This window comes from Balaenoptera ricei, chromosome 18, assembly GCF_028023285.1.
Source record: "Balaenoptera ricei isolate mBalRic1 chromosome 18, mBalRic1.hap2, whole genome shotgun sequence".
In the NCBI taxonomy this organism is placed as follows: Eukaryota; Metazoa; Chordata; class Mammalia; order Artiodactyla; family Balaenopteridae; genus Balaenoptera; species Balaenoptera ricei.
In genome coordinates, this window is record NC_082656.1 from 53,156,264 (window position 1) to 53,182,151 (window position 25,888).

Consider the following 25,888-nt stretch of genomic DNA (forward strand, 5'->3'; position numbering starts at 1 on the left):
CTCCTAGGGCGCACCAGCTCCTCCACCGTCCCGAGACCACTCTCCGCCTCCCTCCCTCTTCCTTGGCCCTGCGGGGAAGGAACCGCCGCCAGAAGCAAGCTCCGGACTCGGGGTCCGAGAAGCGGGACCAGCCTGCGCTCAAGCGCGCCACGTGGAAGGCGCGCGCCAGCAGCTGGACCGGAGTCGGTCTTTAACGTGGGGTCCCAGCGCGCCTGCAGCCCTGCCACTCCTCCCGGGCGTGATGGGCCCTCCCCCGTGCCTCCGAGCCGCGGTCTTGCCTGATTGGGGTCTGTGGCGCGGAAAACGTGGCAGGCCATCTGCGACTCCGGGTCGTCTGGCTGCGCCTTGATCAGGTAAGCAAAGTAGGTGAGGTCGTGGCTGTTGTGGATGAAGCGCGAGATGTGCTGCGCCTTGTGCTCGAAGATGAACACTGCCGGGTTGGGCTGCGCGGCCGTAGGGCCAAAGCCCCCAGCGGCACCGGCGCCCGGCGCGGGCACGCAGCGCAGGAAGGGCGCGCTGAGCACCAGCAGCACCTCGCGGGGCGCCGGCGCCCCGCAGCCGCCCGCCTCGGGCTTCTGGCTGCGCCGGCGGATCTCGGCCATGAGCCAGGGCAGCATGGGCAGCGTGGTCCTGCGGTCCAGGCACGACCCTCCCACGTACCACAGCCGGAACCTCTTGTCGCCCGGCTTCCCCTGGCCAGGCTGCGCAGGGGCGCCCGGCTCGGGCTCCAGGGGGTGCGGGAACGGCTCATCCCGAATGCAGCTGGGGGGCTCCATAACTCGCGCCTCCCGAGGGCACGGAGGCGGCCGGATCGGCGCGTCGCGCCCCCAGTTCTCGCGTTGAAGGCGCCGCCGAAACTGTGCCAACAGCCGCGCTGGGCCCCTGCGCCCGCCTCGGCGCGACCCCGAACTCCGCGCTTTAGTGGCCCTGCCCCATGCGGCACTTCGGGCGCGGCTCCCAGGCTCCGGCGGCGGGCACCCGGGGAGCGCCCGGCAGCAGGACTGGCAGGAGAGGGCGGGTTAAATCGCTATCCTCCTTGCTCCGGCTCGAGCCTGGGGCCGGACTTCCCCCTTCCTCGTCCGCGGCTCCGCTGGGTCAGAGGACAACGCCGAGGGCCCCGCGCCTCCGCCGGTCGCCGCCAGTTCCAGCGCTGCAGAGCCGTTGCGGCCGCCGCGCTCGCCCCGGGCGGGCACTGGGAGGCAGGGCGGGGAATGGGCTGTGGGCCGGAGGGGCTGACTTGGGGCGGAGCTGACTCCTACCAGGGTGACCAGCTGTCACCTGGAAGGTCGGGGCTCCCGGGCTTCGGCGCGGTCGGTTCTCGGGGAGGGCCTGCGAGAACTATTTCAATGGAAAATAACAAAAACAAAACGTGGCCTCGCGGGGGCCGCTCCTCCTCCGGTCGCCGCAGCCCAGCTCGCTGCTCCTCCTCCAACTGTTCCCGTCCCTCCCTCGCTTCTTCCTTCCTTCCAGGCTGCTTCTTTAATCGGGCTGCCACCCCGCCTCCCGTCCGGCGGGCGGAGAGTGTTGCCTATAAAAGCTTATCTGTGAAGTCACCTCTTCGCCTCTTTCTCCGGCCGCGATCCCAGACCGCCCCTGCCACCCGCCCCTCGGGCAGCAATACTGCGCCCGGCGCCGGCACTGCCCGGACCAAACTCATCATCTCCCGGGTCACCGAGATCTCCGTCTTCTTCTGGGCGTCTCTGCTGCCCCCTGGAGAGGGGACCACTGTCAATGGGGCGCTGGGATTTTTTTTTTTTTTAATTAATTATATTTGCTTGGTTTCAATTCCTTCTAAAGCCTGCATCATAATTTCTGAATCTTATTTCCTAATAATCTCCAAAAAAATACTCGTGTTTTAAATCACGAAATTACGATAAAATTTCTTTTCCATTTCAAAAGAAATCGTGATTTTTTTATTTACACACGTAGGGGCTTTGGTCATCTGAACAAAAAGAAAAAAAAATTTTTTAAGGCTTTTTAGGTCTTTGTTTTTCAAGGCAAATGAACACTTGTTACATGTTTGATCTTGACCTCAAATCCTAGTCAGATCTACTGCCCTGGTGACCTAGAAGGGACTATATGGGCCCTGATATGCCTTTTCCTTTCTCCAGGCTTTCAAGGCTCTTGGTAGATTGTCTCTTTGATGCCATACTCTTAAACCTCTGTAATGTGTGAGGATATTACAACAGTAAAGTGTGCTCCATCATTCCCTATTCAAACTGCTTTGTCGTTTAGGGTCAGATAGGTTGTCTAAATAAACGCACCTGACAGGTTATACAATAAACATGAGGCAGTAGGCCACAAAACATAGCTTTCCTCCTTTGTCTCACAGAGGTATTCAAGTTCCAAAATATGTGCCCAGCGTCTTCCATCTCCAACTCTCTTTTGGTTTTTCCCAGTCTTATCCAAAGCAGTCTCATTCCTACATTGCTTCACCAGCTACATCCAAGTAGTGCCTTCCACTGCACCTCTAAAGTTGGAAGATTCTGACCCCAAGTCTTCACATGGGTGTTCCAAAGTTCCAGAAAACAATCAGGTCACATGATAACACCAAAATACAAGGCCATGCCCAACATTTCAAAAACACTGCAAAGTAACAAAAATAAACTGAAACGAGTTTTGATTAAGCCTTGTTTCACTTATGAGAGTATTTCTCAAACAAAAGTTATTTTTTAGGAACCAAATACATTTGACAATCTACCCCCATATCAAGGTCACCAACCACTGACCCTAAGGGGACACTGTTACATGGGAATAAAAAACATAGAAAAACTAAATAGAGAAAATGACCTGTTTCAGTTTCTTCCAGGTATCAGCCCATCCTTACCAGCAAACCAGAGTCCATCAGCTGTGAAAGCCAACCCTCCTTCAAGACGATTTGCTTTTCTCTATCTGCCAAACCAGCTCCACCATCAAATCTGCCATCTTCCCAATCTCCTTGGCTTTCTCCTCCACCTTCTGGCACAACTCTGGCACTCTCTCATCAGCTTCCCCCTGGGATGCTGAAGGTGACTCAAGGCTTTCTCCTCCGAGGTCGCCACCTGCATTTCTATTTGCATGAGCGTTATTATCCATCTTCCACAGCTTGCTCCTGGTCCTCAGGAGCCACCATATCCTCCCGCATCCCACGGATAACTGGAAGCAGGAACTGCTCCAAATCTTCCTAGGGCCCCAAAACTTCCACTTCCGCCGGTGCTTCTACCTTGTCCCGGTCCCAGGGGCGCATTTTTCCTGCCTCATCTTCAGAACCACACGACCCTCACGCCCTGCCCTGGGACAGCTGATCAGCAGTTACTGCTCGGGTCAAAAGCGACCCACACTCCTTGTCAATAGTATTCCCGAACTACCTTTTTAAAAATATCCCTTTACGCCTTTTGCTTCACAACTGCTCTGGGAGGAAACAGCCTCACACGCAAACTGCAGGAGCGGCGAACAGAATCACGATAAAGTATTTTTAACTCCAATTTCTCTTTAAAATATAACATGGTATGACAAACATGAATCTTCATAGCTTTTAGTGCAGCCAATACATTTTATTCATTGTATTTACCCAGTTCAGAGCTAGTGTAGAGATTTTGCACCCTTTTATATGTAGTAATATATATTTCCAGGGAACTCAAAAAACATTCTAGGGATAATTTAATCATTCTAATTTTAAAGCAGAAAGAGAAGTATTCTTTTTTTCTTTTTGGCAAATTGGACTTTCATTCTTTTTACTCTTACTAAATTATAATTAAGAGTTAGGTAACAGGTAAACAAAAATAAGTGGGAAAGACACTTAAAGTTCCCAATTTTCTACAAAGGGCTCATAGGAAAAATGAAAACTCTGGTTCCTCTCCCATTCTCTCTCTCTCTCTCTCTCTCTCTCTCTCATTTTTTTTTTTCCTTTAATGGTATTCTCACTTTCTATAAAGCCTTGGGACTATTTTTTATCCTATATGTAATATCACTACAATCAATTCCCATTATTCCTATGCAGAATTTCTGGGTGCACCCTGATGGCTCCCTTATAGATAGAATTTAAGCTCCAAGATAAAGACATTATTAATTGGTTAGATTCACTCATTCAGTTTACTCACACCACCACATTTTTGTGCAAAGTAGAACCATGTCTTCAAAAAGCAGTGAAGGGTTTCCCTGGTGGCACAGTGGTTAAGAACCTGCCTGCCAATGCGGGGGAGACAGAGTGGTCTGGGAAGATCCCACATGCCGTGGAGCAACTAAGCCCGTGCTCCACAACTACTGAGCCTGCACTCTAGAGCCCGCAAGCCACAACTACTGAGCCCGCGTGCCACAACTACTGAAGCCCCCACGCCTAGAGCTTGTGCTCCGCAACAAGAGAAGACACCGCAATGCGAAGCCCACGCACCGCAACGAAGAGGAGCCCCCAATGGCCGCAACTAGAGAAAACCCTCGTGCAGCAACGAAGACCCAACGCAGCCAAAAATAAATAAATAATTTTTTTTTTTTTTTTAAAGCGGTGAAAAGTTGTCCGAATGTGACTGAAACCTTGTAGAACCTTGCCAGAAACTCTTCTATACAGATCCTGTTTCCCTAGGCCACATATCTGAGATCTATAAAAAAGAAAAGAACAGAGATCTGGGAAAAGCATGGAAGTGTTGTGGGTTCTACCAAATCAACTAGCTTGGGAGCTAGGATTGAATCTGGAGCCCCAGCAGGCCATTTCTTACTGGTGAAAGAAAGTGATGCAATAAACATCTACTTACTGACAGAAACACAGAAGAATTGTCTTTTATTACATGACAGCCTAAGTGTGATTGCTTCCTGCTCTGGAACGTCCTTAGCCCTCTCTTTGTAACCTTTTTGTGATGTTTTGCTTACTGTGCAGTAATGAGCATTATTATTGTTTACCAGTACCTGATCCTCTCTGCATCCTGACACATGGGAAGGCAGGCACGATCCTAAGACTTGTTTTGGAAGTGAAATGTGACCAGAGGTGACTTGGGTCATGTCTTTGAGTAGAAGCATTTAATTGCCAGTAATCAACGCCCCAGCCCTCTCGTGCTGTCCATCCCCACGCTTCCCCTTCAGTGGTCATTATGGAAACATCAGTATGGAGGTTCCTCGTGATCGAAGCAGTCCAGAATGCTGAGCCAGCTCCTAGAGGACAGCTGTCCTGGAGAACCTCCCAGGCACACAGCACACTTCTTGTAGTGGGAAATAAACTTTTTTGTTTGTTAAGCCACTGGGATTGTGGACTTGTCTGCTACCTTGTTGTAAATCTATCCTATCCTGTCCGATAAGGTTATTATACTATAGTATATATTGTATCTTATATAACTTGCTTTATTATCATTTAGACATTTGACTTATTGCATGAATGAACTCTATGGTAAGCTATTAGTTTCTTATCATCACTGTATCACCTGCAGAAGCTTAGAGAATTGCATGCACATAAAAAAGTGTTCAATTACAGTTTGATCACTTGAATTTAGAAAAAGACAAGAGGATGATACAATTTTAAATGTTTGGCAGCTATTACACTGAATATGCAGGTCTATGATGTTTACTAAATGGTGGGGCAATAAATCATCCTCTGACCCCCAACCCTTCCACTCTCAACCCCACTGTTGCCCAAAAAAGGGCCAAAGAATATGCTCATGGAAAGCATTTCTAATAATCTGCAAGAAATATCTCCTGAATAGTCTTGTAGGCACCTCTACTATGATATCCAAAAGTAAACACTTACATTTTTTTAAAAAGTGCTCCTCTAATATCCCACTATTATAATGCTGTTAGAATTAATTAGAAGTTGTAACATTCAGTCAAATCCTAGTTTAAAATCTATATACTACATGAGAAGTATAAGGGCTTGAGCTAGTGTATAAGACTGGAAAGGTTCATCTCAATCTCTTAGCTTGTCTCCTTGCTTCCAAGCACAAATGTACTCTCTCTTTTTTTCTCTATCTCTCTCTTCCATTCTGTACCCTCCCCCAATATCTACTTTTCTTCCCGCTTAAAAATCTTTAAATGAAGATACATTTCCTAAAGCTCAAAGCACGAATCTTTCTAGTCTTATATTTGCTGCTTTTCACTCCCCCACTCCCTCACCCCGACAACCTCCATTCCCAGATGCATTACATGCTCAGGTCTTCATGGGGTTTCCTAAGCTTCTTCCTCTCCCCGATTGCTCTGGCTTCCTAATGCCCACAACTTGAATTTCCCCCATCTTTCACTACGGAAACATTGATCTATTGTTCAAGACCCAAGTCAAGAATCATATCTTCTGTGAAGTTGTTTCTTACTTCCCCAGTCAGTGTTAATGGCCCTCTCTTCTTGGGTCTTTTTTTAAATACATTTCACTGTTATAGCTCTCATTACATTTATAATTACTGGGTGGTTTTACTGTGTCCCCCACCACAAAGAGAGCATCTTGAGAGAAGGGATTATTTGTTTTGTGCTCTGTTTTCCTCCAGTAGAAAACACAATAGCTGACCCTTAATGGGGTCTTAATAAATACTGAGTGAATGAATGAATTGAATTGAATAAATGGCAAATGAGAATTTAAGAAACTAAAGATGAAGAGGGGATTTTACTATCACAGAGGTGATACACCAAATGATTTAATTATATAATTTCAGGTAAATGTACTAAATATATCCACTAGCTAATGATAAAATACTAGAAAATAATAGAATGCCTCTCCAAAATCGTGGTGGAGTTGTGACTGGAGATAGTAAACAGAGCACAAGTGTTTGTGACTGAATAACAATTTGAGATACTATCAGGGTTTTCCCCTTATTGTTCCTTGTTCCCTGTGACCTTCCCCCAGCCCAGGCAGCCAGGGCATTGCATCTTCACTGATCCAGGGAAATGACGACACAGCAGAACACAGATAACAAAAGAGTCCATTCTTAGCTTTCAGGTTTCAAAAGCTAAGAACCTTGCAAAGGCAAAAGATTTGGAATACTACGTGCTCTCAGAGTCAGTTTCTCTTGCTCTTCATACTAAAAACAAAGAAAAGTTTCCCAAATTTGGGAGATGGAGACAGAGAGGAAATAAATAAAGGATAGCTACTAGGAAACTAGATATAAAATATATGATTTTCAAATTAGTAGAATATTGATCTATCCAGTAGGAAAGGAAAGGGAATAAAAAGAAAAAAAGAAAAGAAAGGAAACAAAATTAAAGTGTGATAATTAGAAAATTTAAAATAGTATGGCTACAGTAACTCCATATAGTAACTATAATAAATGTAAGTTAGTTACTCTAACAGACCAAAAGATAAAGACTTAACGATCCAGGAATGTGTTGTTTACAGAATCACTTTTAAAACGAAAGGATAGGGCTTCCCTGGTGGCGCAGTGGTTAAGAATCCTCCTGCCAATGCAGGGGACACAGGTTCGAACCCAGTCTGGGAGGATCCCACATGCTGCGGAACAGCTAAGCCTGTGCACCACAACTACTGAGCCTGCGCTCTAGAGCCCGTGAGCCACAACTACTGAACCCACGTGCCTCGAGCCCATGCTCCGCAACAAGACACCGCGATGAGAAGCCCGCGCACTACAATGAAGAGTAGTCCCCACTCGCTGCAACTAGAGAAAGCCTTCAGTGAGAAGCCCATGCACAGCAACAAATACCCAATGCAGCCAAAAATAAATAAATAAATAAATAAATAAAATTTTAAAAAAGAAAGGCTATATAAACATTGAAAATAAATAGAAGAAAATATATCAGGCATACATGAATGAGAAGAAAATCAGGGTTGTGGTTTCAATGTTAGATTAAATAGAATTTAAGGCTAATGAAGGGGGTCATGAAGAAATATTTGCCAGCATAAGTATTAAGAAGATGATTTTATTTTAAACACATGCACACTAAATAAATTGCTCTCAGATACATAAAACAGAAACTAAAATAATGACAGGAAAAATAAATAGTTGGTGACTTTAACAAATCATCCTCATATACTATAAGATTAACTAAATTAAATATAATCAAATTTATAAATTTCGATAACACAATTTACAGTTTAAATATATGTAATGAATAAATGAATAGAGAATACAAAATTTTTATAGAGCACCTGTGAAGAAAGCTAAAATTGACTATGCACTGTGTCACCCAGGAAACCCATAAATTCCAAAGAATTGCTATCATATACAACATGTTTTCTGATTATTATTCAAGGTAACTAGGAATCAAAAACATATGTTTAAAAATCCACATATCTGGAAAGTGAGAAACATAGAGTACTGAATAATCCTGGTTAAACAGAAAATTATGAGAGAAAAGTTTAAAGATATGGAGTTAGGTTTAAAAAGGAATTGTCTGTCAAAACTTGTGGAATACAGATAAATGTATTGATTAAAGTACACTTATCAAAATAAAAAAAAGAATGAATGAAAACAAATAAACTAAGAATTTAACCAAAAAGAGAAAAAAATGACATGGAAAAACCCAAGGAAATAATAAGGAAAGAAGGAATAAAATTAAGTCTAGAAATCAGGAAAATAAAGAATGGGAAAACAATAGAAAGGATAGCAAGGAAGAATGTTTTCGTATCTATTGATTATCTATATTGTTTTGAAGGATTTGGTGATAATATTTTTTTGCCTATTTTTTAAACTAGGGCTAAATTATAGAATCTCCCCATATTAGGAATAGTAACATTTTGTTCAGCATACATTTTCTATATTTCTCCCAGTTTCTCATTATCTTTTTTGGACATAACAAAAAGAGAGAATACAGAGGTTTTTTTCAAACACTCATGGAATAGTCAAAGAAATTAACCACACCTTGTCTTTTAACAATGTTTAAGATGTCTTCACAAAAATTGATGTAATTATTGATTTACTTCAGCCCACACCCCAAATATAGGTGCTACTTCTTAATACTCTTGACAGAATTATAAATTAAGAATTATAAAAGTGACATTTTTTAATTAGGAAATTGAGGCACAAACTAAGCAGGTAATGAGAGTAATATTCTAGAAAATGAACACAATACATATCAACTGATTGCTAATCAAATGCACAGTGCTTGGCACAGAGAAGGTGACTAATAAAATACTGGTGAATGAACATGTTGAGAGCTCTGTTGAATGCCAAAGAACAGAATCAGTTAGTTACAGAGCTTAAATTTTTTTTTTTTGAATATTTGAATTTTATTGTATTTATTTTTTTATACAGCAAGATCCTTTGCGTATTTTGCATAACAAGACTTTATCAGATGTGTGTTTGGCAAATGTTTTCTCACAGCCTTGAAGAAAACATTTGCTTGTCTTCTAATCCTCTTGAAACTGTCTTTTGTAGAGCAGAAGTTTTTAATTTGAATAAAGGCCAGCTTATCAATTATTTTTTTCATAGATTGTCTTTTTTTTAAACTTTATTTATTTTTTATACAGCAGGTTCTTATTAGTTACCTATTTTATACCTATTAGTGTATACATGTCAATCCCAATCTCCCAATTCATCCCACCACCACCACCACCCCCCACTTTCCCCCCTTGGTGTCCATACGTTTGTTCTTTACATCTGTGTCTCTATTTCTGCCTTGCAAACAGGTTCATCTGTACCATTTTTCTAGATTCCACATATATGCATTAATATACAAAATTTTTCTCTTTCTTACTTCACTCTGTATGACAGTCTCTAGATCCATCCACGTCTCTACAAATGACCCAATTTAGTTCCTTTTTATGGCTGAGTAATATTCCATTGTATATATGTACCACATCTTCTTTATCCATTCTTCTGTTGATGGGCATTTAGGTTGCTTCCATGACCTGGCTATTGTAAATAGTGCTGCAATGAACACTGGGATGCATGTGTCTTTTTGAAATACGATTTTCTCTGGGAATATACCTAGTAGTGGGATTGCTGGATCATATGGTAATTCTATTTTTAGTTTTTGAAGGAACCTCCATATGTTCTCCATAGTGGCTGTATCAATTTACATTCCCACCAACAGTGCAAGAGGGTTCCCTTTTCTCCACACCCTCTCCAGCATTTGTTGTTTGTAGATTTTCTGATGATGCCCATTCTAACTGGTATGAGGTGATACCTCATTGTAGTCTTGATTTGCATTTCTATAATGATTAGTGATGTTGAGCAGCTTTTCATGTGCCTCTTGTTCATCTGTATGTCTTCTTTGGAGAGTTGTCTATTTAGGCCTTCTGTCCATTTTTTGATTGGGTTGGTCTTTTTTTTAATATTGAGCTTCATGAGCTGTTTATATATTTTGGAGATTAATCCTTTGTCCGTTGATTTGTTTGCAAATATTTTCTCCCATTCTGAGTGTTGTCTTTTCATCTTGTTTATAGTTTCCTTTGCTGTGCAAAAGCTTTTAAGTTTCATTAGGTCCCATTTGTTTATTTTTGTTTTTATTTCCATTACTCTAGGAGGTGGGTCAAAAAAGATCTTGCTGTGATTTATGTCAAAGAGTGTTCTTCCTATCTTTTCCTCTAAGAGTTTTATATTGTCCAGTCTTACATTTATGTCTTTAATCCATTTTGAGTTTATTTTTGTGTATGGTGTTAGGGAGTGTTCTAATTTCATCCTTTTACATGTAACTGTCCAGTTTTCCCAGCACCACTTCTTGAAGAGACTGTCTTTTCTCCATTATATATCCTTGCCTCCTTTGTCATAGATTAGTTAACCATAGGTGCGTGGGTTTATCTCTGGGCTTTCTATCCTGTTCCACTGATCTATATTTCTGTTTTTGTGCCACTACCATACTGTCTTGATTACTGTAGCTTTCTAGTATAGTCTGAAGTCCAGGAGCCTGATTCCTCCATCTCCGTTTTTTTCCCTCAAGACTGCTTTGGGTATTCAGGGTCTTTTGTGTCTCCATACAGATTTTAAGATTTTTTGTTCTAGTTCTATAAAAAATGCCATTGGTAATTTGATAAGGATTGCGTTGAATCTGTAGATTGCTTTGGGTAGTATAGTCATTTTCACAATATTGATTCTTGCAATCCAAGAACATGGTATATCTCTCCATCTGTTTGTTTCATCTTTAATTTCTTTCATCAGTGTCTTATAGTTTCCTGAATACAGGTCTTTTGTCTCCCTAGGTAGGTTTATTCCTAGGTATTTTATTCTTTTTGTTGCAATGGTAAATGGGAGTGTTTCCTTAATTTCCCTTTCAGATTTTTCATCATTAGTGTATAGGAATGCAAGAGATTTCTGTGCATTAATTTTGTATCCTGCTACTTTACCAAATTCATTGATTAGCTCTAGTAGTTTTCTGGTAGCATCTGTAGGATTCTCTATGTATAGTATCATGTCATCTGCAAACAGCGGCAGTTTTACTTCTTCTTTTCCAATTTGTATTCCTTTTATTTCTTTTTCTTCTCTGATTGCCGTGGCTAGGACTTCCATAACTATGTTGAATAATAGTGGTAAGAGTGGACATCATTGTCTTGTTCCTGATCTTAGAGGAAATGCTTTCAGTTTTTCACCATTGAGAATGATGTTTGCTGTGGGTTTGTCCTATATGGCCTTTATTATGTTGAGGTATGTTCCCTCTATGCCCACTTTCTGGACAGTTTTTATCATAAATGGGTGTTGAATTTTGTCAAAAGCTTTTTCTGCATTTATTGAGACGATCATATGGTTTTTATTCTTCAATTTGTTAATGTGGTGTATCACATTGATTGATTTGCGTATCTTGAAGAATCCTTGTATCCTTGGAATAAATCCCACTTGATCATGGTGTATGATCCTTTTAATGTGTTGTTGGATTCTGTTTGCTAGTATTTTGTTGAGGATTTTTGCATCTATATTCATCAGTGATGTTGGTCTGCAACTTTCTTTTTTTGTAGTATCCTTGTCTGGTTTTGGTATCAGGGTGATGGTGACCTCATAGAATGAGTTTGGGAGTGTTCCTTCCTCTGAAATTTTTTCGAAGAGTTTGAGAAGGATGGTTGTTATCTGTTCTCTAAATGTTTGATAGAATTCACCCATGAAGCCATCTGGTCCTGGACTTTTGTTTGTTGGAAGATTTTTAATCACAGTTTCAATTTCATTACTTGTCATTGGTCTGTTCATATTTTCTATTTCTTCCTGGTTCAGTCTTGGAAGGTTATACCTTTCTAAGAATTTGTCCATTTCTTCCAGGTTGTCCATTTTATTGGCATAGAGTTGCTTGTAGTAGTCTCTTAGGATGCTTTGTATTTCTGCGGTGTCCGTTGTAACTTCTCCTTTTTGATTTCTAATTTTATTGATTTGAGTCCTCTCCCTCTTTTTCTTGATGAGTCTGGCTAATTGTTTATCAATTTTGTTTATCTTCTCAAAGAACCAGCTTTTAGTTTTATTGATCTTTGCTATTGTTTTCTTTGTTTCTATTTCATTTATTTCTGCTCTGATCTTTATGATTTCTTTCCTTCTGCTAACTTTGGGTTTTGTTTGTTCTTCTTTCTCTAGTTCCTTTAGGTGTAAGGTTAGATTGTTTGAGATTTTTCTTGTTTCTTGAAGTAGGCTTGAATTGCTATAGACTTCCCTCTTAGAACTGCTTTTACTGCATCCTTCTGCTGTTTGCCCTCTGGTGGATGAGGCTATCTAAGAGGCTTGTGCAAGTTTCCTGATGGGAGGGACTGGTGGTGGGTACAGCTGGCTGTTGCTCTGGTGGGCAGAGCTCAGTAAAACTTTAATCTGCTTGTCTGCTGATGGGTGGGGCTGGGTTCCCTTCCTGTTGATTGTTTGGCCTGAGGCGACCCATCACTGGAGCCTACCTGGGCTCTTTGGCGGGGCTAATCGTGGACTCTGGGAGGGCTCACGCCAAGTACTTCTCAGAACTTCTGCTGCCAGTGGCCTTGTCCTCACAGTGAGCCACAGCCCCCACCACCACCCCCCGCCCCTGCAGGAGACCCTCCAACACTAGCAGGTAGGTCTGGTTCAGTGTCCTATGGGGTCACTGCTCCTCTCCTGGGTCCCGATGTGCGCACTACTTTGTGTGTGCCCTCCAAGAGTGGAGTCTCTGTTTCCCCCAGTCCTGTCAGAGTCCTGCAATCAAATCCCACTAGCCTTCAAAGTCTGATTCTCTCGGAATTCCTCCTCCTGTTGCTGGACCCCCAGGTTGGGAAGCCTGACGTGGGGCTCAGAAACTTCATTCCAGTTGGTGGACTTCTGTGGTATAAGTGTTCTCCAGTTTGTGAGTCACCCACCCAGTAGTTATGGGATTTGATTTTATTGTGATTGCGCCCCTCCTACCATCTCATTGTGGCTTCTCCTTTGTCTTTGGATGCAGGGTATCTTTTTGGGTGAGTTCCAGTGTCTTCCTGTCCTTGACTGTTCAGCTGTTAGGTGTGATTCTGGTGCTCTCACAAGATGGAGTGAGTGCATGTCCTTCTACTCTGCCATCTTGAACCAATCTCTCCAGAGGTTAAAAGTTTCTGCAGAGGAAGCAGCTTCTCTCTTTTTTCATAATTTTACAATACCCATTTTTGTCTTACTGCCTAATTCAGAAATGCCTCGAGTGAAAAACTCTGAAAAACTCTTTTGTCATAAAACCTATTTGAGGGATGAAAAGAAATAGGGTTAAAATGAACATTTATTTAATGCACAATTTCAGGCCAGACAGCTCCACATCTGCCAAGCATATGCAGTCAAGCACAAGTTATGAAATACTGTATATTTGAATGAAGATATTAGTATGGAGAGATTAAACACTTCCTGCACTATGCACTCCTTTATCACTAAGTGGAATTTCACATTTATGCTCTTCAGAATTATGTGGATTTAAACTGATATTATTGACTATTTTCTCTTGAACCTAATGAAAATCTTTGCAACTGAAAGCAGTAGTGATGCTTCAATAAAAGTGTCCCCCTGTAAAAATGCTTCCTGTTTAATTACTATTTCTAATGGGCCCTAAGAAGCTTAAAAATAAATCTATTTTAAGTCTGTCATGGATGAATTATTCCACATTTTCCTTGCTGATTTTAAAATGCAACACTCAAGCCACTAACATAATAGAGATTAAAATGAACAAATATACATGTAATATTTTTCAAACCAATAATTATTTTGAATAGGTAATATATGTAAAGGGTAGAGAGTTTATAAGTTACAAAAAAAGGTAAATACAGCAAAATGTAAGTCTCCCTTCCACTCCTTTCCCCAGATACCCATTTTCTTTCTGGAAACAGCCATTGTTATAAATTTATTATGCATGGATCTAAAAATGAAATAATAATAATAGCCACCATTTGTTGAATATTCACTCTGCACCAAGGTTCCTCACAAAAATGGTATGAGATAAGGACCGCTATTTTCCTCATTTTACAAATGAAAAACTGAGTCATACAAACATTAAGAATCTTTTTTAGGGTCACACTTTGTAGGTGGAAGAATTTTAGTTCAAACAAGAGCTATTACTCATATTTGTACAGGCTGTACTCAAACAGATACTGTACTAGAGAAAATAGCTGAACTAGAGTAATAGTTACTAGGATAATTGAGATTTGATAAAACTTTACAATGATGCCCTTAAAGGGTCTTTAACAGTTAAGAACTAATTTACTTACTTATGAAGTAATATTTATTGAAAACCTACTATGGTCCAGGCACTGGAAACATACTTGCCATCCTCACATGAGAAATGCAGGCAAGGGAAAAGCAACTACAATATTATGCAGTATGCAGAATTGGGATCATGCCATAACAAAACTCTAAAATATGTGACGTTGATTCCAAGACCATGTGGCAGATGAAAAGGAAAACTGTAGTAGAAATAGCAAGAAAACGATTGCAGGAGACTAGAAAAAAGATGAGGAAACTGCTACAGAAGCTTAAAAAATAGTGACCCATGTCATATAATATAGTGGTAAAAGTATCACCTGCAGTAACTTGAAAGATAGTCCACCCGGTAACCTGATGGACTCTTGGATTTGAGCAGAGATTTCTGGGAAGAAAATTGAGAGTGTTTGTTTATACTAGCTGAAGTATTAGGAGCTTCAAGAAAGAGATGGGCTCTGAAAACAACTGACCAATATGTAAGCAGAATTTAAAGAGATTATAGAGGGGCTAGAATGTGCCAGTCTGGAATGTAAACTCTTATTTCCAGCTTCTCAAGCAAATAAAAGATTTTCAAATTAAGACATGGCCTAAAGATGAAGGATAAAATCAAAACTATGGCCAGAAGACACTTTTCTAAGGCTTCTAAGGAATTTAAATTGGTGCTTTCTTGGGCTGAACAAAATGGCTTCTCAAAAGCTTAAAGATGTAGGTCCACAGAAGCCTGATCCGAAAGTAGCAGTAAATTAGTCTAAAAAGAGAAGACTGTCTTGAAAACAAGTGTGGCTTTGGCTTCTAGAGCATGGAGTGAACTTTCATCTGATATATAGGAAACTCCCAAAGTTCTTACGGGAATTGTACTAGCAAAAGTACTGCCAGCCTGGACTAATAGGGACCGTGACTATTCAATAATAAAGAAGTTTCTGGGTTCCTAACTTTATACAGGCAGGAACAGGCTGAGAAAGTTGCTCAAAGGACATACAAGGAGATGAACTGGAATTGGACATTTGGATTTTAAGTGTCTGTGGGATATCAGAGCAGAGAAATCAGAGGAGTTAAACATGTGGTTCTAAAATTTAGGAGACAGGACTTCCCTGGTGGCGCAGTGGTTAAGAATCCGCCTGCCAATGCAGGGGACACGGGTTTGAGCCCTGGTCCAGGAAGATCCCACATGCTGCGGAGCAACTAAGCCCGTGTGCCACAACTACTGAGCCTGTGCTCTAGAGCCTGAGAACCACAACTACTGAGCCCACGCGCTACAACTACTGAAGCCCGTGCGCCTAGAGCCTGTGCTCCGCAACAAGAGAAGCCACCACAATGAGAAGCCCACGCACCGCAACGAAGACCCAACACAGCCATAAATTAATTAATTAATTAATTAATTAAAATAAAATAAATAAAATTTAAGAGACAGATCTGAGCTAGAGATATAAATTTGAGAATCATTAGCACGTATGAAATACCAAATTACAAATGCAAACTTTCAGCTTTGGTTGAAATATAGGCAAAATCTTGGGACCCCAAGTGACAATGTTATTCAATGAGAATCTTTAACAGAAGCAGAAAATTGATGACACAAGTGCTTTTGAGGATGCAGAGCACTGGGCTAGTTTTACAACACTATCATAAAAGTCAGGTTCCCAGAAAGAAAAAAATTTCACCCTAGATGGATTCAAATAAGACTTTAAGGAAAGGAGTAACAAGGAGTGGGCAGACTGAGGAGGACAGGGAATATCGAGGCACTGAGAGCTTTGCAGCAGTGGGGAAACATTATTATACCTATGACTAAAAAGTCAAGAGTAGGAAACAGTGTTTTTTGTTTTGTTTTGTTTTAAAATATTTGTTTTATTTATTTATTTATTTAGCCTGCATCGGGTCTTAGTTGAGGCACGCAGGATCTTTAGTTGCGGAGAGTTGCAGCATACCTGTGGGATCTAGTTCCCTGACCAGGGATAGAACCCGGGCCCCCTGCATTGGGAGCACGGAGTCTTAGCCACTGGACCACCAGGGAAGTCCCCAGGAGACAGCGTTAATGGAACCTAGAGGGAGGCACTGCCCAGCAGAACATATAGTTGGGGAGGGACACAGCTACTGCCAGAGATATGGCACAGAGCAGGAAGCAGGCAGGGAAGAGATGCCCTGACCTTGCTCTCCTCTTTTGCTGTATCTCCAGCCGGTATACATGCCACTGGACAAGCCAAAGGGGCACAAGTGATATAGTCCTCAGAGGACAATTTTCCAAGGCATAAGGCAAGGGAGAGAAGGGCAGAGTGTATCCAGACAAGCAAATGGAAAATAACTAGCACAGGTTTTAAGGTAAAGGAGAAGATTTAATAACATTTATAATTCAGGTATCAAAAATGCAAAAGAAAGTATAGCACTAGCCAGGTGGGGAGAAGGCCATGTTGAATTTATATATGCAGTTTCTGTATCATAAATATGAATCACTGGACAGTTTGCTGAGAAGGACAAAGAGAACTTTTTTGTGATATTCTTCTTGTAATTACAAAAGAATTATCATCATCGTCATAGTCATCATCATCTCCTTCAAAATGTAACATTAACTCAAGACAACAGATACTACAAAGTTTGTTTTTCATGTTTGTTATGATAATGTATTTGTGAATTACATCAGCATTGCATGAAACTGTATCTGTTAGAATGTTTGTTGTAAGAATTGACTCTATACACCTATGCTGTAATATGTCCCCAATCAGCAGGAAATAGATTGCTAATAAGAATTCATTAACACATTTATTTTGGCTTTCTCCTTATAGACCTATTTAAACAAGATAATCTTTTTGATTCCAACAACTTCATGTCTAAACACAATGTCAAAACATTTTTCTTACATGATAGGGATGATAATTTCAGTCTGAAGAGCTGATGACATCAACCACAGAGCACTGACAATGAGAAGGAAAGATGCCTAGGAAACCCGGAGGAAGATCAACATTTAAGGGAAATGCAGACCAAAATGTAGCATGCAAAAAGACTGAGAAGGATAAACCAGAGACATAGGAAGAATGTGGTGTCATGGAAACCCAGTGAAAAAAGAAGTGGTCCACATTTTTACATGCTGCATACAGATCAAATAAGGGGAAGACTGAAATGGTTCCATTCCAGTTTTAGCCACATGCACGTTATTGGTGACCACAGAGAACATACTTTTAGTAAGAGCAGAAGTAGAATGAATGAGAGATGCAGACATTAAAATGCTAAATATAGGTAACATTTTAGAGATGCTTGGCTCTTAAGAGAAGAATAAAGACTAGTAGCTGAAGGAGGGAGTGGGGGACGGGGGGCTGTTTTTCAGTTTGGTTCCATTTAGTTGGTTTTTAACTGGTAGAGAGTACTGAGCACAGTAAAATGCTATCGGGAAAAAAATGAATGGAGTGAGAGAAGCTGAATCTACAAAAGAGAAAACCGTTAATCAACGAATGGAACATGGCATCTGTTACAAAGTAGATGCTCAGTAAGTCTTTGCCAAATAAATGACTGAATTCCTTTATAAGAAATGAGGTATTTAATCCAGAAACCAAGTGAAGAAATTGTCTGTAGACAGGAGGCACAATATCTCTTCCATCAAAAAGGCAAAAAATGAGGACATGAGTGTGGATGCAGTTCATTTGGTAGATGTGGTGTCAAGAATTTGAGAAAGTTCCATTGGATGATTTCTATTTTCTCTGTGAAATGAAGATGAGATCATCTGAGAAAAATAAAATAAAATCTGAGGAGTGGTAGATTGGAAGGACTGAGAAGAATGAAAAAGGTTTATGAATAGTCTCTTGTGTTCTGAAAGGATGCTTCAGAGAGAAGCTCCTTTAAGCAGCTGCCAGCCTCTGCAGTATGCGTGGTGGCTCGTGAAAGAGGTTGCCCAGCGTATATACTCCCTGTACAGGGCCTCAGGGCTGAATCAGGTGAACTCACCATCATCTGGCATCTTTCCCCGTTCCTCCCTCACTTGAAACTCTTAGCCACAGTCTTCAATATTTTTTTCTCTCCTTTGTTTTCCTGGCATCGTTCCACCAGATTTGGTAGAGAGCTCCCTGGGAGTCCATGACCTTGGACAATTCTGCCTCCTAACCAGGACAATGTTCCACGGTTCCACTTGAGGACACTTTTCGTAGCTCATTACAACTCTGAGACCTGCCTAGCCAGATACTGACCCTATCACCAAGGCACCCACTAACCTTCAAAGGAGCAAACTGGGCGTAAGGTCTAAGAAGGGAGCTAAGCCTACTTCATTGTCTATCTAGTCTCTTCACACAGAGCTTGAGTCATCTTTGCCCTCAAGCCCCTGCTCTGGGCTGCTTAAGTCCTAAGGGCTTCAGTTCCTCTACTCACCCAAGTACCTGACGGTGGAAAGGACCTCTCCCTTTGAGAGGAGATCCTGCTTGAAATCTACCTCAATATGACCTTAGCCCATGGCCTCAACAAGGAAACTCTGTTAGGTTATAACACAGAAAGCCTAACACGCCCCCCCAAAGAGAAAATAGTCATAAGATAGGCAGCTTTGTTACAACAGTCAGAGGAACTCCCAAATCTGTATAAGGATAAATAGTACAATATTCTGTTCAACACAAAAGTTGAAGAGAAAAATGAATAAACTATATGTCCATTGTAGTCATTACCTAACCAATAAATGATGTGTATATAAAGTATTTTAGACAAACTCTAGGGAATTTTAAGTCAGTTCTCAACAAAATTTCAGAGGATGCAACACAAATTCTTGAATAACATATGTAGCTTCGTAGGAAACTTTGCCAAATAACTGATTATCTAGTATTGAGATTATGTAAGAGAAAACACTGAAAAAGGTGGCCTAGGGAATTTATTTTCAGCAAATGTGGAGGGAGAGGGTGAGAGAAACAATAGTGATGGCTGAGAAATTAAAAGCACTCTGAGAAGCAGTGGGACCATCTCTGGATTATATAGTTACTAAATTTTCTCATCACTTTGCTCTAATGTATATGAAAAAAGTTATTTAGACCAGGCAGTATTTTTTATGGTTATGGCTATAACTCTAGAGGAGAATTATTCATCTGTTTTGGATCATTAAACTCAATATGTGCATTTGATTAAAATTCCACTCTTCTCTCAGCTACCCATTATGATACTCCCTGTTTTAAAGTAATTCTCCCCTGTTAAGAGTGATGCATTGCTTTCCTATTTAAAAAAGAAAAGAAAAGGCAGTGAGAGGCAGATCTCAGAAAGAGGCTATTTTTTTCTTGTTACTTTGCAAAAACAGCAGCAGCAGAAGTCCTGGAAGAGGGAAGCTAGAAAATCTATCTTTTTGGACCCTCCTCTCTCATAAAAAGTAAAGGGAAACTTATTTTCAAAATAAGCAATAGAAAAAATTTGGCCAAGTACCATGCAAAATTATTATCATTAAAAGGAGAATAAGAGGCAGAATAAAATCCCCACAAACCATGACAAAAACACTTTGAAAAGACATGGCAACCAAATGTGAAACTATAAAATCTAATATTTCAAAATAAGCTAAAAGAAATTAAGAAAAGTATAGAAGTTATGAAAGAATAACGTAAATCAGCATTAGAGAAACTCAAAAATAGCAAAACCAGAATCTGGGGTTATAAAGCAAGGAAGCTGAGACCTTTGTTGAGTTTCTCTCTGCCATTTCTTTCATTTGGCCCTTCAAACATCAACTTGAGCCCATTATACTCTAGGCTAACTCTGCCTTTGCCATGAGCCTCTGCAGTGCTGACACGCAATAGCAGATTAAGCACATGGTAGCTTGCATTGAACAAAAGCCAGTGAGAAAGCAGAAGAAACAGAGGCAAAAGCAAAGAAAAGGTAAAAGGTTGAGAAAAGTTATCTTGTGCAAAGACTGAAAATTAGAAATTATTATGAAAAGAAAGAAATGCAGTTTGCGCAGCAAAAGGAAATGTCCACCGTGACAAATCAAAGCAAGTTCAAAAGTCCTCTGAGCCGAGAAATTACCATATTACAGACCTAAGTAAAGCAAAATACACTTAGCAAGGTGGTAAAAGTACAACCAGGCACCGAGTGAGGCTGTAAGCACTGGTCCTCCAGGGTTTGTATTTGTTGCTATAGCCCCTAATGACTCTTCCTTACAGGAATCGAGACCTCCTGCTGGTAGAGGTTGAAGTGCAAAAAGAAATCCTTATATATAAAACTGCCACCAAAAAAAGATGCTGATGTCTAAATTGATCAAGGGGCCTACCTGTCTGAGTAAATAGCTGGCCATTTTGAAATCGTGATGGAGATCACAAAATAAAGGTTTCCAACACCCTAAAAAGCCAGCTGAATCTCACAGTTCAATAAGGATGCCAAAGTACAGTGAACCTTGTTTGGTGTGATACCAACAGAAAGTTTTTGGATTAAGCCTTTTTTTTTAAAATTTATTTTTGGCTGTGTTGGGTCTTCATTGCTGTGTGAGAGCTTTCTCTAGTCGTAGCGAGCAGGGGCTACTCTTCGTTGCGGTGGGCAGGCTTCGCATCGTGGTGGCTTCTCTTGTTGCTCTAGGTGCGTGGGCTTCAGTAGTTGCAGCACATGGGCTCAGTAGTTGTGGCTCACAGGCTCAGTAGTTGTGGCGCATGGGCCTAGTTGCTCTGTGGCATGTGGGATCTTCCTGGACCAGGGCTCGAACCTGTGTCCCCTGCACTGGCAGGCGGATTCTTAACCACTGTGCCACCAGGGAAGTCCTGAATTAAGCCTTTGAGAGGTGGACCTTACTCCACTGCTATATGACTACAATATGAAAGCATCTGATATTTGAAAAAACAAGATTTTCTATGTTACCTCCTCTTTGATGTTCTGATATGGTTCTATATTTATCAGTGGAATGCCTCTTCTGTAGCTCTTGCCTTTGTTCTAATCATTAAGATCAGGAGAAAACTCACTTCAACAAAGAGGAACATGACACTAATTCTAGAAGTCATTATACCATCTTCGGTGGTTTTGAGTATGAGGTAGAGGAGATCTGACAATCGTTGTATGACTTTCAGCCAGTCTTCTGCTCTCCCTCTAGTTTAGAGACTTTTAAGTATCTTGAAGTCTCCACTCTTTGGAGTTAACATGCCCGTGGCAAGCATTCATTGCAGCAGTGGGTACTTCACCATTTGGGCTTAGGAGTTTTCCTCATATATAAATGTGCTTTATTTAGTGATACAAAAAGTTTATGTAGAGAAAAAAATGAGAGAACTCAGGAAATAATTCAAAAATTTTTAAGGAAGCATATATAAGGAGAAACACAAGAACAAATAAAAACAACAAGTAATGACAGAAATAGAAGATTAAAAGGAAGAAAATGTTAAAATTCAAAAAGAAATGAAGAAAGAGGTGAATTGGGCTTCCCTGGTGGCGCAGTGGTTGAGAATCTGCCTGCCAATGCAGGGGACACGGGTTCGAGCCCTGGTCTGGGAAGATCCCACATGCCACGGAGCAACTGGGCCCGTGAGCCACAACTACTGAGCCTGTGCGTCTGGAGCCTGTGCTCCCCAACAAGAGAGGCCCCGATAGTGAGAGGCCCGCGCACCGCGATGAAGAGTGGCCCCCGCTCACCGCAACTAGAGAAAGCCCTCGCACAGAAACGAAGACCCAACACAGCCAAAAATAAATAAATAAATTAAAAAAAAAAAAAAAAAGAAAGAGGTGAAAAGGATTTGAGAGAAAGTGACAGGTATAGAAAACAGTCAGAGAAGTTCCTACAGATGCATACCAGAAGTGCCCAAAGAAGAGAACCAAATCAATGGAACAGAACAAATATTAAAAGCCTATAATCCAACAAAATTTTCCAGAAGTAAAAAAAAAAAACAAAAACTTGAACATACATCTTGAAAAGCACACTAGGTACCTGGAAAAACTAACCCAAAATGACCAACATCAAGACTTATTTTAGTAAAACTAATGAATTTTAAAGAAAAACTTTAAGTATTCATTTTGTATCTAGACCAAAACATACAAATCATTTATAAGGGAAGTGATATCAAATTGTCATCAGATCTTTTTACAGCAACCCTCTATAATTGAAGACAATGGAGTAACATATGCAAAACACTCAAGGCAAGAAAATGTGAGCCAAGGGTTTTATATCCATGCAAACTGACATTTAAGTATAAGGAACATATAGAAACTGTTGTGAACATTCAAGATGTACAGAATCTCAGGCATGTACTCGCGCATGTAAGAATTCAAACTCCATCTTAAAGGGGGTAGTTACTACTCAGCTCTAGCCAATTACTGGCACTGGAGAATGTACATGTAGTATTTTGGGGTCTTCCAGTTTTTTAAAAAGACTCTCAAATTAAAAGAAAAACTTTGTGGAAACCAAAAGATCATCTCTGATGAACAATTAGATATGTGACTTTTAAACTGAGGCTAAAGAAAACCACCTATTTATTTATTTATGCATCCATTCATTCATTCAATATTCAGTTTTATTATTTGAAGTTTTAACAACTAGCACATAATTTATAATAAGGTATTTTAAAAAGATGATCACTTGATTTTATTATTTTACATCTTTATTCATGTTTCACATATACTAGAGTATAATTCTTATCTTCAGATGTACACCATGACTTGGGAGAGTTTTAATGTTTAGATTACTTATTCTGTTCACCTTACATATCCCTCAGTCTTACTGTCAATTTCTTTTTAAATGTTTTAGTCAAGTTAGTTTTTCCTAATGATTTGCATGTAAAACTACTTTTAGAAATTTGTTGGAGTCAAACAAGCTTCTTTTACTGCCTATTATGGAACAAACTGCTTACCAATTCATGTATCACAAATCAAAGTAAAAAAAGCACATTATCTGGCTCAAAGTATACTTTAATTATGGCAGTTGTGTATGATTGAGGCCAGCTGTATGATAAAAATTGCTCTATGATGTATCTTGGTCTCCCATCTTGGAGTAAGAACAAATATATTTGTAAACTAAAGGTACTAATATCTTTTGACTTTTTAATAAAACATGGTAAATTCTCAGGATATAAAAAATAATTTATATGGAAATTTTCACACAAAAAATACAATGGTATAACAAACCCAAATATACACATCACCCAACTCCAACAATTATTAATAAATAGTTAATCTTTCCCCGATCAATATCTAAATGTTAATGGGTAGGAACAAACACCTCAGCTGATTTGTAGTCACCTTATAGTACTGAAAACCACTGCCACAAAAAGACTTACCTCCTCAAGGGCATGATCAATTTCATTCACCTCAGTATCCTTGGCTCTTGGTATATGTGCTACAGAGGAGACACCAAGTATATAGATGAATGGTTAGATGTCTATACTAGAAAGCAAGGGGTTTTTCACGCCCAACTATGAGTGGTGTTTTTAGCAAGAAATAAAAAATACTGTCTTTCCTCAACCCCAAACTAAGCTCCTGCTTCTACAGCATGACAGGGTTTGCACATGTTGGAAGGAGACAGTAAACAGTCTGCTTCTCTAGGGTTTCCCATTTGCCCTGCCATTCCTTTGGAAACTCCTATGGGCCAGAACGTTAATATCTGTCTGAATTCCTCCAACCTGTTGCTTAGTCATCATGGCTTAGAATCTAAAATCTGCATACACCCTGCGGTTATGTGCTTGATAATAACAGTTCTTTAATAGCACATCTTAAATATTCCTTTGCCCTTTACATTGGCACAGAAGTGTGAAACACAATGAGATATGTAAGTGCTTTTCTTTAACAAATGTTCTTCATATGCTGAAATAGTTAACTAGCCAAAGATTGATAGCTATTTTCTCCTATGGTACTTGGAATTCAAAAGAGCGTAAATCAGGATCAAGTTAATCAAGCTATGCGATTTGTAATATTCAGTATTTCTGTGTGCTATGAAATGGTGGTTAAATCAATAGCTAGCAGATCCCCTTATCAAATAACAGGACTAGTAAAATCAGCACACTCATTGGAGAATGACAGGTGAAATAGTAAAATTCCATTTAAATGATGGCACATAAGTTTCTTATTCAAATTTGAAAACCTTAATACTTAAACTCTGAAATTCTTCATCAGTATAGTAGAATGTATAGGCTAAATTTATACTAGCATCATTCATTTCATGAGAATTAATATTAATGAATTAGCATAAAAGCAAGTAGATTACTTCTTTAGGCGATCTATAAGAAGCTATTTAGCAAGTTACCTCTATACTTTTTAGATGTGTTTAATTATCCCTGTGCAGAAAAGAGTTAACATAGCACTCCTGACTGCTTATACTTAAAAAGGCCAGCTGACAAGGTTGGCCCTTGGTTGGCATCTGGGAACTTGGATTCCAGGAGTGTTCCCACCATTGACTGATATGAGTGGCTCACTGTGCCTAAATTGTTTGTACAAACAATGTAGTTATGAAACCCTCTGCATTCCTTCTGGGAGTCTGAAATTCGGTTACATGCCAGGTAGGGGTGCCTATATGATAAGCTCCAATAAAAAAATCTGGGTATTGAGTCTCTAATGAGCTTCCTTGGTTGGCAACATTTCACACAATTTGTCACAACTTGTTGGGTGAGAGATTAAGCACATCCTACATGACTCCCCTGGGAGAGGAATCTTGGAAGCTTGCATATGTTTACCCCAGATTTAGCCCCCTGTGCCTTTCCTCTTTGCTGCTTACACTTTGCATCCTTTCACTGTAATTAACTATAGCCATCAGTATGACTATATGCTGAGTTTTGTGAGTGCTCCTAATGAATTACCAAAACTGAGGGTGGTCTTGAGTACCCCCAACACAATCCCCTAATCTACTTTTAAAAGAATCACTTGATTTGAGGATTAATAATGTGCACCTCAACATATGATATAACTTCTAAATGCATTACTAATGAAAACTTAAGGATTTCCTAAGCATTGTAAATCAAGAAATCTGTAACAATTGACTGTAATTATACCTTGTTCTGATTTTGGTTACAACAGTATAGTCAACCTTACAGACCATTAATAAGGAATTCTCTTCTAGTTGTTGTCATGACGTTGCCCAAGATCACATCTGACCCATTGTAGAGTACCCTCTGTATCAGACAGGACCCATAGACAAAATTCAGATCTCTTTTAACTAAATTAGGTGTATCTTGAACTATATGTTTTACTTTTGTCTTACCATGCCTCTCATGAGTGGTTGGGGGTTGTTTTTCTGGTTTGTTTTGTTTTTTTTAACTTTAGAAAACTAATAGTTATTTGCAACCCAACCTAAACCATTGTACAGTATAGTATTCTATGCGTATGTTTCTCTGCACTGAAGTCGGCTATACTATTTTCCTACTCTTATTTTAATGTGTCCTAACTTCCCCAGTGTTTTTCTAACTCTCTTATTGCAGGTATTATTGCCAGACATTTCAAAAGTTTTCAGGTAAGCCATAAAGGAAGGAAGAAAAGGATTGAATATGTAACATGTCTAAAGAAAGAAGAGC

General features: G+C 40.2%; 2 protein-coding genes and 2 pseudogenes across 4 annotated transcripts in view; 1 reads left to right on the forward strand and 3 right to left on the reverse strand.

Annotated features, from left to right (window-relative positions):
- TBC1D4 (TBC1 domain family member 4) overlaps positions 1-1,647 on the reverse strand; it is a 216,525-nt gene extending 214,878 nt beyond the window's left edge. For both annotated transcript variants that reach the window (XM_059903040.1, XM_059903038.1), the window contains exon 1: positions 279-1,647. In XM_059903040.1, coding sequence (XP_059759023.1) covers positions 279-776 — 498 coding nt within the window. In that variant the 5' untranslated portion in view covers positions 777-1,647. The remainder of the gene's footprint in view (positions 1-278) is intronic.
- Positions 1-25,888, reverse strand: part of COMMD6 (COMM domain containing 6) — a 168,177-nt gene that overhangs the window by 115,608 nt on the left and 26,681 nt on the right. Inside the window, exon 8 of one of the 2 annotated variants that reach the window (XR_009498750.1) lies at positions 23,666-23,724. The exons of the other annotated variant lie outside the window; for it this stretch is intronic. The gene's annotated coding sequence lies outside the window, so the exon portion shown is untranslated. Of the gene's footprint in view, positions 1-23,665; positions 23,725-25,888 lie in introns of those variants that run through there. 2 annotated transcript variants of the gene reach the window in all.
- On the reverse strand, positions 2,869-3,226 carry LOC132352517 (MORF4 family-associated protein 1-like; annotated as a pseudogene).
- LOC132352435 (V-type proton ATPase subunit E 1-like) lies at positions 20,189-20,789 on the forward strand (annotated as a pseudogene).